This window comes from Ascaphus truei, chromosome 17, assembly GCF_040206685.1.
Source record: "Ascaphus truei isolate aAscTru1 chromosome 17, aAscTru1.hap1, whole genome shotgun sequence".
NCBI lineage: Eukaryota > Metazoa > Chordata > Amphibia > Anura > Ascaphidae > Ascaphus > Ascaphus truei.
Window position 1 is genome coordinate 43572403 of NC_134499.1, and position 16360 is coordinate 43588762.

General features: G+C 45.8%; 1 protein-coding gene across 8 annotated transcripts in view; it reads right to left on the reverse strand.

The window, feature by feature from the left end:
• IQSEC1 (IQ motif and Sec7 domain ArfGEF 1) overlaps positions 1–16360 on the reverse strand; it is a 435749-nt gene that overhangs the window by 59551 nt on the left and 359838 nt on the right. For all 8 annotated transcript variants that reach the window (XM_075574981.1, XM_075574980.1, XM_075574986.1 and 5 more), the window contains 2 exons: positions 12577–12856; positions 5517–6766 (listed from right to left, as the gene is read on the reverse strand). In XM_075574981.1, coding sequence (XP_075431096.1) covers positions 5517–6760 — 1244 coding nt within the window. In that variant the 5' untranslated portion in view covers positions 6761–6766; positions 12577–12856. The remainder of the gene's footprint in view (positions 1–5516; positions 6767–12576; positions 12857–16360) is intronic.

The window sequence follows — 16360 nt, forward strand, 5'->3', positions numbered from 1 at the left end:
GTGACGGAGGGATGCCGTGTGACGGAGGGATGCCGTGTGACGGAGGGATGCCGTGTGACGGAGGGATGCCGTGTGACGGAGGGATGCCGTGTGACGGAGGGATGCCGTGTGACGGAGGGATGCCGTGTGACGGAGGGATGCCGTGTGACGGAGGGATGCCGTGTGACGGAGGGATGCCGTGTGACGGAGGGATGCCGTGTGACGGAGGGATGCCGTGTGACGGAGGGATGCCGTGTGACGGAGGGATGCCGTGTGACGGAGGGATGCCGTGTGACGGAGGGATGCCGTGTGACGGAGGGATGCCGTGTGACGGAGGGATGCCGTGTGACGGAGGGATGCCGTGTGACGGAGGGATGCCGTGTGACGGAGGGACGCCGTGTGACGAGTGACGGAGGGATGCCGAGTGACGGAGGGATGCCGTGTGACGGAGTGACGGAGGGATGCCGTGTGACGGAGGGATGCCGTGTGACGGAGGGATGCCGTGTGACGGAGGGATGCCGTGTGACGGAGGGATGCCGTGTGACGGAGGGATGCCGTGTGACGGAGGGATGCCGTGTGACGGAGGGACGCCGTGTGACGAGTGACGGAGGGATGCCGAGTGACGGAGGGATGCCGTGTGACGGAGGGATGCCGTGTGACGGAGGGATGCCGTGTGACGGAGGGACGCCATGTGACGGAGGGATGCCGTGTGACGGAGGGACGCCGTGTGACGGAGGGACGCCGTGTGACGGAGTGACGGAGGGATGCCGTGTGACGGAGGGATGCCGTGTGACGGAGGGATGCCGTGTGACGGAGGGATGCCGTGTGACGGAGGGATGCCGTGTGACGGAGGGATGCCGTGTGACGGAGGGATGCCGTGTGACGGAGGGATGCCGTGTGACGGAGGGATGCCGTGTGACGGAGGGATGCCGTGTGACGGAGGGATGCCGTGTGACGGAGGGATGCCGTGTGACGGAGGGATGCCGTGTGACGGAGGGATGCCGTGTGACGGAGGGATGCCGTGTGACGGAGGGATGCCGTGTGACGGAGGGATGCCGTGTGACGGAGGGATGCCGTGTGACGGAGGGATGCCGTGTGACGGAGGGATGCCGTGTGACGGAGGGATGCCGTGTGACGGAGGGATGCCGCGTGACGGAGGGATGCCGCGTGACGGAGGGATGCCGCGTGACGGAGGGATGCCGCGTGACGGAGGGATGCCGCGTGACGGAGGGATGCCGTGTGACGGAGGGATGCCGTGTGACGTAGACATGATACACACAACTTCATAAACCTGTTCCCCAGTAGCAAATCTTATAAAAAGAACTAGTAACAGCCGCATTGATTTACATCAGGCGATGGGGCTTTCATTAAACTGCAATAGTATTGATCAGGCATGATTTTATTTACCATCACATAAAAACACCTATTGAAGTCAGTAAGTTTCCGTACGATCGGCACTACCACTATTTTTCAAATGTAATGTACGCCATGACTGTTTAAAAGCTAAACTAAGAATGAATGTACGAAGACCCATAATGCTGCTAGGTTTTACAGCCCAGGAGTCTAAGGCCGCGCTTATAGTACCGGCGACGGCGATGCTACGGCGACGCTGACACCACGATGCGGTTCCTGAAAAAATCAAATTGAGATGACATCCAGCGATCGCGACCAAGCCGTCGCGTCGCTCCTACTATAAGCGCACGCAACGGCGGCAATACATTTGTTTTGACGCAACGTCGCATCACTGTCGCCGTCACCGGCACTATAAGCGCGGCCTTATGCTCTGCAGAAGTTATTGTAGTGAAAAAATATATAATGTGAACTAAAAGCCGTTTATTCCCAATAGAAACTTGAATGACTGGTAAATTACCTTAAGGACAATTGGTTCAGTCTTTGAAAGGAATTTATTTATTTATATGTTTTACCAGGAAATAATACATCGAGCGTTACCGCTCGTTTTCACGTATGTCCTGGGAACAGAGTTATGGTGGCAATACTGTACATGGTTACATTAAGTGAACATTAAGTGAACAGAGTTATACATTATATTTAAAGACATTGCATGCACAGTTACAGATAATATATGTTCTAGACACATGAAACAGTTATAGACAGGATTAAAATGTGAGACAGCCTTAGTTTTGAAAAAACTTAGACTGCTGGTGGATGTGAGAGTCTCCGGTAGATTGTTCCAGTTTTGGGGTGCACGGTCAGAGAAGGAGGAGCGGCCGGATACTTTGCTGAACCTTGGGACCATGAACAATCTTTTGGAGTCAGATCTCAGATAATAAATGCTGCATGTGGTAGGGGTGAGGAGCTTGTTCAGATAAATGGGTAGCTTGCCCAGAAAGTATTTGAAGGCAAGACAGGAAAAATGTACTTTGCGTCTAGACTTAAGTTAAAGTCAATCTAGTTATTTGAGCATTTTGCAGTGATGAGTGTCTGGAATTACAGGAAGGAAAACAGCTTGTACTGGTTAGTAACTTTGGTTTGAAAGAGGCAATCCAAGCGGCACTTAGAACAAAAAAGGGATATTTTTACCTTTATTGAAAATGAATTACCCAAGATGCTCATCGATTGGTTCTCCCGTAATCAATCAGCAAAGATCTTTCTTCCCAAGGTTAACTAAAAGGCTGCATTTCCGTTTCAATCAATCCTTCAGTCAGTGTAACTCAGCAGCTACAATGTATTCTTAAATTACTAAGGTAACATTATCTATTATTACAGTTTGCAGCACAAACTGCTGGGATTATTGGCAATAAATTATCACAAACAGGAAAGTGTTACAAACATCTTGCACTGCTGGGGAGGTGTGCTAAAACCTGCTATAGAAATCAAAGGATGCTCAGTATATTAAAACTCCGGTCGCGTGCGGTTCTACTGATTTCGGGCTGCCGACCGGTCCAGAGCCCGCAAGGGGATCCTAGTGTGGACGAGCGCCCCATGTCAATCAAGCCCCGGTGCGGCCAAACGTGGAGTCCAGGCAAGTGGCTGAGGTCTGTCGGCCAGGATCGTGGCGAGCGGCGCAAAGGATGTGCTCTGCTGTCTGGAGTAGTCTAAGAGGGTCACGGCGCAGTGGAGGGGACAGAGAGCGAGGTGGGGGGGGGGGGGGGGGGGGAGGAGGAGTGCCGCCCGTAGAAATACCTGTTCAGACGCTGCTGAGTGCCCCAGGCTGTTAGCCGACAGCCGCTGCGAGGACACCGGATCAGTGGAGGGGCGGCCATCTTGCCTAGGTGCTCCGCGGCAGATCAGTGGGGGTCAAGGGCCTGCTCTTGTCTCTCCCCCCTCCTGCATACAGATAAACCGAAGCCTCCGGCAGAGACTTCCCAAACAAGAGTTTCACTTGCACCTCCCTGAAATGCCCCCCAATAAAACCTTTTGTAACCACCCGAGCCCCTCGGAGATGGGGGTTTTCCTGTCAGTCACAGAAGCTGCCCCTCAATGTTAACGCACACAGAATTATGTACAGCATCTAGAATTGTTGTTTCACCACTGTGCTGCCCCCCCCCCCCTCTGCCCCCTTTTTCTTTTATGTATCCACCCCCTAAATGTTTTATTTCTATATATCTCTGCTTAAAAATAACGAAAAAATTTAAGTTGGAAAAAAAAAATTAAGAGTTGAATTAAAAAAAAAACATTTAGTAACTATTATCTAATACTACAGGGCTGAGTTATTAAAAACCCACGTAGAAAAATATTGCAAGAATTGCTCCTTTAAATGCAAATCCCGTCCCGTGTTTCTGACACAGCTCTGCCTATTCCCCACAATCCCCGCGTATTGACAGGCAGTCACATAAGTGTAGAGCTGGAGTTACTGCCTTGTAGCCTAGATATCCTCAATGAACCCAACGCGTGAGAGAGGTGACGCAACACCAGAGTGCCACAGCCCTTAGTGATCACATGACCGCTACTCGGGAGTGATCACATGATCACGACATCACCGATGATGCAACATACAGTAAGCGCTATGTACATTAATGGCGCTATATAAATAAAGACATACAATACAACATAGGCGGAAGAGTCCTCTTCCGTTCCCCAGCTGGTCAGCTGATCGCACAACGCAATCTCCTACCTACATCACAGGGCACCCCAAGGGTTAATAATCACAAAACATTTACTAAATGGTCAGTGATGGAACAGGAATCTCGGGTAACACCACGAAGTTCACCAAGAAATGTTTATAAATAATACTAAGTACAGGCAATCTGGATGCTACAGAATACACGGGTCGTTTCATTGTACCATTATTCCGAGGTGACTGCTATAACTCTTTAAGCCCCAAAATGTTTTCTTAGACATTATGAAATCTTCATGTAATTCATATCGGTATTTATATTAAGAAAATATAAAAAAACTCTAGCAATCTTTCAGTATCCGAGCGAGCGCGCCGTGATCCGGAATAACTAGGATATTACCATTATATGAAACAAGCTGCTCAGGAGCCATCTACTGTACTCTGTTTTCATTAGCAACAAAGTGGTGACACTGCTAGGTCATCTTAACCAATGCGATTTAACCAGCTGTAGTAACCACGGTTCAGAAATAACTACTTAATACGAGGCATCAAGAGCAGATTGTTCTGTAGATAGAACAGACCGTGCATTTTGCAAGATGACTTTTTAAGCTTTGGCCTCTCACTTCAATTTAGTATCAGATGTGGTCAGAATACATACAGTACCGTACCTGTGCCCCCTACTCTCCCCCTTGCTAAAAGCGGAGTACTGTATGTGGCAGGAACCTTTTTCTGCTGGAGAAATGGCAATGGAAGCACAGCGACATCATGCATCATATTAGCAGCATTTCCCCGACACCCTATCACCATTACTTCTGCACATTAAGTTCATTATTCGGGTTTTTTTGACAAGGAATATAAATAGGGATCCGGTTTTTGGTGATTATTTTTGGTTTTCCAGTGTTTTCATTTTATTTAAAAACGCTTTGTTTATCAGCGTTAACAACGGACAACAGCTGACGCGAGCCTTTTTAGTAGTTTGCGTACTTCCTTTGGATTGCCTTTGTATCCTATCTGTGCCAGGGTTACTACAAGAGGTCTACTACCATACCAAATTATACGTCATTTCTCATTTTTAGCGGTTTTACCGGAAGTAAAGATGAGCAGAGGGTGGTGTTTATTTGGTATTTTTTCTGTTAAAACCGGAATTTCTAAATACTGCATTTAAGAATGAACTTTCCTTAGATCATGTTACATAAAGCAGAAAGTCAAAAAAAAATTATATGCGGCAAACCATAAATCCTATACATAACAGTATTACCGGTGCTGCTGGTTCAAAAGGGAAACCTGTAACAATGTATCCAGACTTGAACTATAAAAGGAAGGATCCAGCGCTCCACGGATTTTTCATAAGTTCACATTTATTGCGCCACACACATATATGGTGGTGTATGGCGCAATAAATGTGAACATATGAAAAATGCGTGGAGCGCTGGATCCTTCCTTTTATACATAAAGCAGAAATGCATTTTCCTCCACTCTTTATCTTGATGGACGCATTACAAAAAGACATCACACTTACTTATTGAATAGATTCAAGCCAATCCTATAATGTCGTTTCCTGATGACATCATTACTGAAAGCAGGCGAGTCCCAGCTGTTGCGGGTCTCTTTGTGATACGTTTGCTTGCTTAATGTTTGTTCTCGTAAGCTGTCCCGCGAGGACTCAGAGCTGCAGTTTATTGTATCATTGGAATTGGAAGTGCTATTAATACTATCGTTATCACCATCAGAATAATCAGATTCAGATTTACTTTGTCGATTAACTGTGCCATTAATGATTAATTGGGCATCAATAGGTCTTGGTCTGTGGTGAGGTTGTTCTTCACGGGATATAATCTTAGTAGTGATATGGGAGATATGTTTGGGGCTTCCTTGCTGACTGTGAATCCCTCTTTCGTATGCATTTTGCTTTTTTAATGATCCTCTTTCAGAACGATCGCTTAAATCCACTGAACTATCACTAGGAGGCTCAATGGTAAGTAAAGGTAGATGATCCATCCTTGATCTGTGATCCTGGCATTCCAGTGATGGAGTACTTCTACAGCTTGTATCAGTATCTAATTTATCATCCTTGTGGGTCATGGACCAGTACTCTTGAGAGTTCATTGATCGAAGTCTCAAGTCGGATTCTGTGCTGGATGGTCTGTCCACAGACTGCGAGTGAGGAAGAGGAGGAGAAAGCTCTTCCTCATCAATATACAATGTGACATCACTATATGATGCAGTCATTTCATCAAGTTTCCTGTGATCAAGATTATGTGCTTGTTTAATCTGACTAGAACTATTTCTTTCTAGTTCACGACTTCTAATTGGATCAGATGTTTGCACTTCATCTCCATGTAGACTACGACAATTTAATGCATCATCAATTGATTCAGCAAGAGATTTGACTTGTCTTGAGAAAGCATCCTCTAGTTCCGTTATAGCATCAGCAAAATCACTGGATGCAGCTGGAGATTTCATGGACGTTTGTTCACCAAGATCCCCACATTCAGACTGGACCATACGTCCTAGTTTTGTGCCATCATTTGTCAGTGACAGCTGCTTTCCTTCAAAGTAGGAGCTATGGACTTTCTCAGGTCCCTCAAAGGAAAACTGCATTCTCATATTGGACAATACAATACGCCTTGACATCCGATTTTCAGACATGGAACTTCTAAGTCTCTCAAAGTTTTTGTTCATCTGATATTGTCGGAAAGCAGTTTGTATAGTGCGGGCTGCATGTCTAGTTATGAGACGGCCGCCATATTTACGTTCCAGCATTTCCACCTAAAAAGAAATTGAAAAAATTAGTGTTGATAAAATGTATGAATTCTTGGATGTTTCGCGTACAAAGTTTGAACGTTTACAGATATCACAGAGTGATTTGCTTTTATGAAATCGCTCCGACAAAACACAGAATTTCCCAGCACTGTTTCAAAGCCTCATAATCCAGGGATGAAAAGAGGGAAATTTTGAAGCAGAGTGGTCACTAATTGTAAGACTTTAGGGTTAGGGTTAATAGAACTTTAATAGCAGTATTTCAACAACTAAAAGGGCGTACAAATGTCGTCTTGTTATTGTGCAAACAGCAGCGGTGAAAAAGTGAAAATTATTTCAAACTTGAAAAATACAAGAAAATGCTATTTCTTCATGAATTATATACTATTGTTTTGCACTGTAGCACTGACTATGCACAATGAGTAGTGTGATATGATATGATAGTACAGTATACCCCCAGTCACAGAGACCCCCCCCCACCCCCACCCCAAGTCACAGAGACCCCCCCCACCCCCACCCCAGGTCACAGAGACTCCCCTCCAACCCACAGTAACTGAGACTCCTCCCCCCTAACCCCCAGTCACAGACTCCCCCCCCCAACCCCCAGTCACTGAGACCCCAACCACTGAGACCTCCAACCCACAGTCACTGAGACCCCCACCCCAACCCCCAGTCACTGAGACCCCCACCCCAACCCCCAGTCACTGAGACTCCCATCCAACCTCCAGTCACTGAGACCCCCACCCCAACCACCAGTCACTGAGACTCCCATTCAAACCCCAGTCACTGAGACCCCCACCCTAACCCAGAGTCAGAGACCCCCTCCTAACCCCCAGTCACAGACTCCCCCCCAACCCCCAGTCACTGAGACCCCCACCCCAACCCCCAGTCACTGAGACTCCCATCCAACCTCCAGTCACTGAGACCCCCACCCCAACCCCCAGTCACTGAGTCTCCCATTCAAACCCCAGTCACTGAGACCCCCACCCTAACCCAGAGTCAGAGACCCCCCCCTAACCCCCAGTCACAGACTCCCCCCCAACCCCCAGTCACTGAGACCCCCACCCTAACCCAGAGTCAGAGACCCCCCCCCTAACCCCCAGTCACAGACTCCCCCCCAACCCCCAGTCACTGAGACCCCAACCACTGAGACCTCCAACCCATAGTCACTGAGACCCCCACCCCAACCCCCAGTCACTGAGACCCCCACCCCAACCCCCAGTCACGGAGACCCCGACCCCAACCCCCAGTCACCGAGACCCCCACCCCAACCCCCAGTCAATGAGACCCCCACCCCAACCCCCAGTCACTGAGACCCCCACCCCAACCCCCAGTCAATGAGACCCCCACCCCAACCCCCAGTCACCGAGACCCCCACCCCAACCCCCAGTCACCGATACCCCCATCCAACCCCCAGTCACTGAGACTCCCATCCAACCCCCAGTCACTGAGACTCCCATCCAACCCCCAGTCACTGAGACTCCCATCCAACCCCCAGTCACTGAGACTCCCATCCAACCCCCAGTCACTGAGACTCCCATCCAACCCCCAGTCACTGAGACTCCCATCCAACCTCCAGTCACTGAGACTCTCACCCCAGGCCCCTGTCACCAAGACCCCCACCCTAACCCCCAGTCACCGAGACCCCCACCCCAACCCCCAGTCACTGAGACTCCCATCCAACCCCCAGTCACTGAGACTCCCATCCAACCCCCAGTCACTGAGACCCCCACCCCAACCCCCAGTCACTGAGACTCCCATCCAACCCCCAGTCACTGAGACTCCCATCCAACCCCCAGTCACTGAGACTCCCACCCCAGCCCCCAGTCACTGAGACTCTCACCCCAACCCCCAGTCACTGAGACTCCCATCCAACCTCCAGTCACTGAGACCCCCACCCCAACCCCCAATCACTGAGACTCCCATCCAACCCCCAGTCACTGAGACTCCCACCCAACCCCCAGTCACTGAGACCCCAACCACTGAGACCTCCAACCCCCAGTCACTGAGACTCCCACCCCAACCCCCAGTCACTGTGACCCCCCCAACCCCCAGTCATTGAGACCCCCACCCCAACCCCGAGACTCCCATCCAACCCCCAGTCACTGAGACTCCCATCCAACCCCCAGTCACTGAGACTCCCACCCCAACCCCCAGTCACTGAGACTCTCACCCCAACCCCCAGTGACTGAGACTCCCATCCAGCCCCCAGTCACTGAGACCCACACCCCAACCCCCAGTCACTGAGACCCCCACCCCAACCCCCAGTCACTGAGACTCCCATCCAACCCCCAGTCACTGAGACCCCCACCCCAACCCCCAGTCACTGAGACTCCCATCCAACCCCCAGTCACAGAGTTTCTCCCCCCCCCACTCCCAGTCAGGCACTCCCCCCAACCCCCAGTCACTGAGACCCCCACCCCAACCCCTAGTCACAGACTCCCACCAACCCCCAGTCACTGAGACCCCCATCCAACCCCCAGTCACTGAGACCCCCACCCAACCCCAAGTCACAGAGTTCCCCCCCCACTCCCAGTCAGACACTCCCCCCAACCCCCAGTTACTGAGACCCACCCCCAACCACCAGTTGCTGAAACTCCCACCCCAACCCAGTCACCGACACTACGTCCAACCCCCACAGAGACTCCCCCTCAACCCTTGTAGATAACACTATAGTGTACTGCACAGAGCTTTTAAACCCTCAAAAGTGTCTTCTACAACAGTAAACCGAGTCTAAAGACTTGTGATAATGCCTGCATATTTCTTAACTTCTAAACGTAAGGTTTTCTACTTATACATTAAGAAATATTGTACCATTCCTTTCTCTTGAAATGTTAAAGGTAGCATATTGCTTTCTAAAACATGTCTTAAATAAATGTAGTTTAAAATGCAAGTCCGAAATTATAATAATAATAATAATAATACGGTGTCGTTTGCCTGCTGCTCACTACCATGCAGACTGTCTCTCTGTGCACAATAATTTTCTTGCAGAAATGAGTTCATCGCTACATACAGGGCAGTCCGTAGAACAGCCAAGAGAAATAGTTCTAGAAAGGAGCGTTAAAGTTGAATAAAGCTTTTGTTTTTGTACTTGCACTGCATTTATTCACAGCAGAGGTCTTCACTAATAAATTCCTCCTATTTCTCGAATCCATCTTGTAATTTCCAATGGATCATTTATTTCACTTTTTTAAATGCAGTTAACGTGCAGGTTTACATGGTAAATAGCTGTGCGTACATCTCACACAAGATGTCAGAATGCCTTCTAAGTTATGCTAAATTCACCCAGCATTCCCACTTATCTTTATTGTCCTGGTGGCTTCATCAATAAACAAAGAAAGGACAATATAAGTAGATCATCGTTCTACCTGTATGAATTTAGTGCAAAAAACTGTAACTACACCGAACACCCCTTCCATAAACTACACCGGACACCCGTTCCATAAACTACACCGGACACACCTTCCATAAACTACACCGGACACCCGTTCCATAAACTACACCGGACACACCTTCCATAAACTACACCGGACACCCGTTCCATAAACTACACCGGACACACCTTCCAAAAACTACACCGGACACCCGTTCCATAAACTACACCAGACACCCCTTCCATAAACTACACCGGACACCCGTTCCATAAACTACACCGGACACACCTTCCATAAACTACACCGGACACCCGTTCCATAAACTACACAAGACACACCTTCCATGAACTACACCGGACACCCGTTCCATAAACTACACCAGACACACCTTCCATAAACTACACCAGACACACCTTCCATGAACTACACCGGACACCCGTTCCATAAACTACACCAGACACCCCTTCCATGAACTACACCGGACACCCCTTCCATAAACTACACCAGACACACCTTCCATGAACTACACCGGACACCCGTTCCATAAACTACACTAGACACCCCTTCCATGAACTACACCGGACACCCCTTCCATAAACTACACCAGACACACCTTCCATGATCTACACCAGACACCCCTTCCATAAACTACACCAGACACCCCTTCCATGAACTACACCGGACACCCCTTCCATAAACTACACCGGACACCCCTTCCATGAACTACACCAGACACCCCTTCCATAAACTACACCAGACACCCCTTCCATAAACTACACCAGACACCCCTTCCCTAAACTACACCGGACACCCCTTCCATAAACTACACCGGACACCCCTTCCATAAACTACACCGGACACCCCTTCCATAAACTACACCGGACACCCCTTCCATAAAACTACACCGGACACCCCTTCCATAAACTACACCAGACACACCTTCCATAAACTACACCGGACACGTCTTCTATGAACTACACAAGATACACCTTCCATAAACTACACCAGACACACCTTCCATAAACTACACCAGACACACCTTCCATAAACTACACCGGACACGTCTTCTATGAACTACACCAGACACCCCTTCGATAAACTACACCAGACACACCTTCCATGAACTACACCGGACACCCCTTCCATGAACTACACCGGACACCCCTTCCATGAACTACACTGGACACACGTTCCATGAACTACACCAGACACACGTTCCATGAACTACACCGGACACACCATCCATGAACTACAACGGACACACCTTCCATGAACTACAATGGACATACCCTCCATTATCAGTTCATGTAGCATATATTTTGTGTAACTAGCTATAAGTTTACAAACAAATGGCTTTAGAACTTAGAGACTAATTGAAGCTACGATAAATCCTTCATCATTTTGTGGGCCTAAAACAAAATAAATGAAAGGTGTAATCCCGCCAGATGTTTTTTGTATAATTGCAATCAGGGGGTCCTCTGGAATTGAAACCCACTATTTTCAGCTCCGTAGTTCCCCAGTTCCTGAGATAATTATGATTTTAGGTGCCGGTGCTCCCTAATCAACAAGGCTGCCAGTGTCGACAAATAGTAAGCAGCAACCGACATGAATCTGGCATGATTTGGCCGCCAGATTGTTTCACCAGTTGCACCTGTAATTATCTCTGGAACAGTCCTCAGAGATAAGCTCGGTTCAGCTCCTGAGGATCCCCTGGTTGTTCCGTTTAGTTCCCTTGGTTTTAATCATGCAACAATAAATCTCACAAGTGGAATTGTTGCTTTAAATATTTCGGAATACTACAATTTCAAATCGATTTCTTGAATTTATTTAGTGAAAGAAATAACAGATTATTGTGATTTAGTGCTAAAAGGGGCAATCTCTCCTAAAACCAAATGCGTACCAATGGCACTGACATTTTGAATGATCTACATCTCGGTGATTAATGCATTCTCCACCGAAATCTCACACCTGTAAGTTTTTGTAATCATTTTTTGAAGTTTGTTTGTAAACATGGTGATCTGAGACCTGGGAAGGGGTTGATGTCCTCTGGCTGCTAAATTTGTGTGATGCCCCTGTGTGTTCAAGAACACAGTTATCTCTTTCCTCCACAACTTAACTTTATTGGCTTTCTGATTAGGACAAGGTGGACTAAGGTTAAAAAAACAAACAAAATAAAACCACATGATTGACAAACACTCCCCATTTAGAGATCCCTAGGAAATTAAAGTTGTAATTAAATTCCAACTAAATAAAAAAGCCAAAAAGTTGGTTTTAGCATGGTTAGATTAGCCACATTTTGATGTTTTTTGGCTGTTTATGTGGGATTGTACTTTTAAGCAATATCAACTATATTGCAATACCACCATGATTTCCGTTTACCGTGGCACCAAACAGAACACCTTTTCCCACAGGTCACTGCTAGAAGAAAGTAACATCAATTAATACCTGCTTATCCTGTAGATCTGAAGACAATTCATAGCTCTCTGAAAGTGATCTTGACCTTTTAATAGCTTCCTCCTCTGCTTGTTTCCGCAGTATGGATGTAGAGTGCTGAAGTTTCGGCCTCCGTGAGCGTTGTCCAGGGGACACAGAATAAATGCCGTATGGTGGGTGGTCGTACTGGTCAGGACTTATCGATGAGCTGTGTGTTACGGCTCCTTGATGGTAACTTGATGTGCTGTCTAAAGAAGCGCCCGTTTCACTTCCAGGAACATCGCCCTCAACACTAGGCACAAAGGGAAAAAAGACATACATAAATATTGTGAAGGATCAAGAATTAGGTTAGCTACTTTACCACTATACAGACATACCAGCTCAAGGAGAAAATAGGTCAAGAACACGGGACTCCTGATATATACAATTTGTTACTTTTCACTCTTAGGTTAGTTCCCCCTGAAATATAAATAGAATTAATTTTCTTATCTTAGAACTGAACTGGGGAGTCTTTCAGAGTTGACCTATGTTCCCCTTGATCTCTGGTGGACCCCCCCACACTCCCCTCCCCACCCCCCTCATACCCCCCCCACCCAGTAAGATTATTATTTTGTGATTATTTATGTGAAACAAACTTAAACACAGTCAATGGGGTAACCAATAGATAGTCCTGTCATCACCCGATAACATTGCAACTTCCTATTGGCTGCCCGAGGGAGCCTGACCCCGGGGCCATTTTGTGTCCATGGGTACATATTCTTCCCTGGTGCGAAAGAACCAAGAATCAGCTCAGGGAATTCCCCGGTTCAGGTAAAACGTTAAAAAAATAATAATATACAAATGCAAAAACATATCAAGCTGTGGGACTGCTGCTTTAGGTAAATATATTATATATATTCTTGTGCGTCATTTGATCAGCTAATGCATCTGTCATTTCTTGCTTCATATTCCTGCTTTTTTAAATCCTTTGCTTGCTAGGAATGTGTCTCATGGGGAACTATATCCTTTCCCTATATCATTTGGAATATTACAATCATATATAACAGCAATACAGTATTTGTGTTGAACTCAGTATAAATAAATATCTTATCAGCAATTTAAGTGAACAGCTATTAAACCTCAATGAATATGTTACATGTACATTTACCTATTACTTTGTGTTATGATTTACATATCCATAATCATACATATTTAAGTCAAACAGGTTTATCATTACATTGCTTAATACATTAAATATGTTTCTACATATACAGTAAAAGCGTGTCATATACATACAGTACATACACTGTACATCCAATACATAAAAATATACTGTAAATACAAACAGTACATACATACTGTACATACAAACAGTACATACATACTGTACATACATACAAACAGTACATACATACTGCACATACATACAAACAGTACATACATACTGCACATATAAACAGTACATACATACTGTACATACATACAAACAGTACATACATACTGCACATACATACAAACAGTACATACATACTGCACATACATACAAACAGTACATACATACTGTACATACAAACAGTACATACATACTGCACATACATACAAACAGTACATACATACTGCACATATAAACAGTACATACATACTGTACATACATACAAACAGTACATACATACTGCACATACATACAAACAGTACATACATACTGTACATACATACAAACAGTACATACATACTGTACATACATACAAACCGTACATACATACAGTACATGCAAGCAGTACATGCCTTCAATAAAGGAGAGAGAGAGGTTGGTCTGTACCCACAATTAATTCCCAACATCTTCCGCATGACATTTATGAGCCATATGTATATATGAAAACCAGGTAAATAAGACACGAGACCGCTAAAATATCCATTACAAACACACTCACTAATAAACACCTTTATTTTGCCTTTCCTCCTTTAAAACAAAACTATGAAATGTTCGATATATTTAGCTCCTGGATGGTTTCCCGCGGTTTTGTGCCGGCAGACTGACAATTCCCTTAATTTATGATGCCAGAAGCCACATGGCACCTTCCAGGATTGCAACCCCATGATCACTTGAATGCTCCCGATAACGACGTGAATACAAGACGAGGTCCTTTTCCACCGCGGTTAATACAATCTCCCCTACAAACTGGTAACATCCATTGGAAGTCATAAGGGTTACCAGCATGCCCACCATCAGGGACCTCAAAAGTTAAATTATCCACTGCCACAACATTCATACTGTATCTCACTGCTTCAATCCCTGGAGTATCAAAGAACTTCCCTCAACATCATGAAAATACTCCCTTTTCACCACCATGTGTGGTGGCAGTGGGAGGCTCTGCCCCCAACTCAGACCCCACTAGAACTGCCAAGTTTAGCGGTCAGTGTAGTCCTTTTCAGATGCTAGTTTTGGAAGCGATGCTCAAAAGCAAATCAAAGTGTTTCTGCCTCGGATTCTGGCCCATAAATCTGAGGCACTTTTAATTCGACTGAGATCGATGGGTTTGGGTTTTGGACCTGAGAACCTGTCCATCCTTTGTGTATGCACACGAGTTTTGCAGGGAGCGTCCACAACCAGTAATACTCAACACATTGGAAATCCAGAAACCAAAGTGACAAATTCAATGTTAAATAAATTACAGTGCGACACTCCTTCGTGCATTCACATTCTACTTTCGTTCTTAGACAATGGAGTCAGTTTTCAGACAGTGAGTAAGAACTGTAGTCAGTTTTCTACGACATGAAAAAGCTTTAGACTATTCCAGATGACATGTAAAGTTTTTAATGCGGCTCAACAAAATTCTGGCAGAGAACATATCTTTGTCTTTGCATTAGGGAGGAAGAATCACACAGGAGTATAGCCAACCTATAAATAGTTGGACATACCAACCTCTATTAAAGTGATGCTTGGATCATGTGTCACAGCCTGCATGTCCTGATACTAATGTTTCTGTGAACATTTGTGTTTTGAGATACAGATTTCTATGAGCTTACATTTATTGAAGTTTTGTGGAATTTATTTCTACAGATGAAGAACTGTGCACAGATCATGTGATCCCGTTCTGTGCTTTATTGATCCATTATGGATTATTCCATTATGTTACAAAAACATCTTTCATCCTCTTGCCTTGTACTGCAGCTACACAAGAATCCTCTGTATTTCACCTGCGCTTATAGCAGCATTAATAACATTCAAGCAAATGCAATATTATAGCGTGATCGATCGCATACAACACAACAACTTATATCAACTATATTTTTAATCAATGCAACTGAACCAATGCTGACCATGTGAATGCAGATTTGGTATGGAAGTACATGTTGGGTTTAAGTACACGAGGATTTTCCAATTAGCCAAAGTGAACGACTGGCGGGTTAAAAAAAACAATCTACAGGGCAGGGACTCGTGCAAAAATTCTGTGCACTGCGCTGGGAATACAAAATGGAAGGCGATATATATTCTGTATCACAGATTGTTTGCCAATGGTGTACAGTATAGTAATACGAAATAATAAAATAAGTTAAATATTAACAAAACAGAAAAATAATTGTACAAATCATTGTTGTTAATTTAAAGCTTCATCAAAAGGGAGTAGAACTGATACTCTTCTATTTTCCTACCGCACTAACCGATCACAGCTTAGACACTCCCAATACACTCAGAACACGCTTGTTTCTGGGTGCAGCTAGGCTTCTGTAATAACGACATATTATTACCTAGAGCTTCATGTCCGGAACACACTCAGATCAAAGCGTAGCTCTTCTATTGCTAACAGAGCTTTCC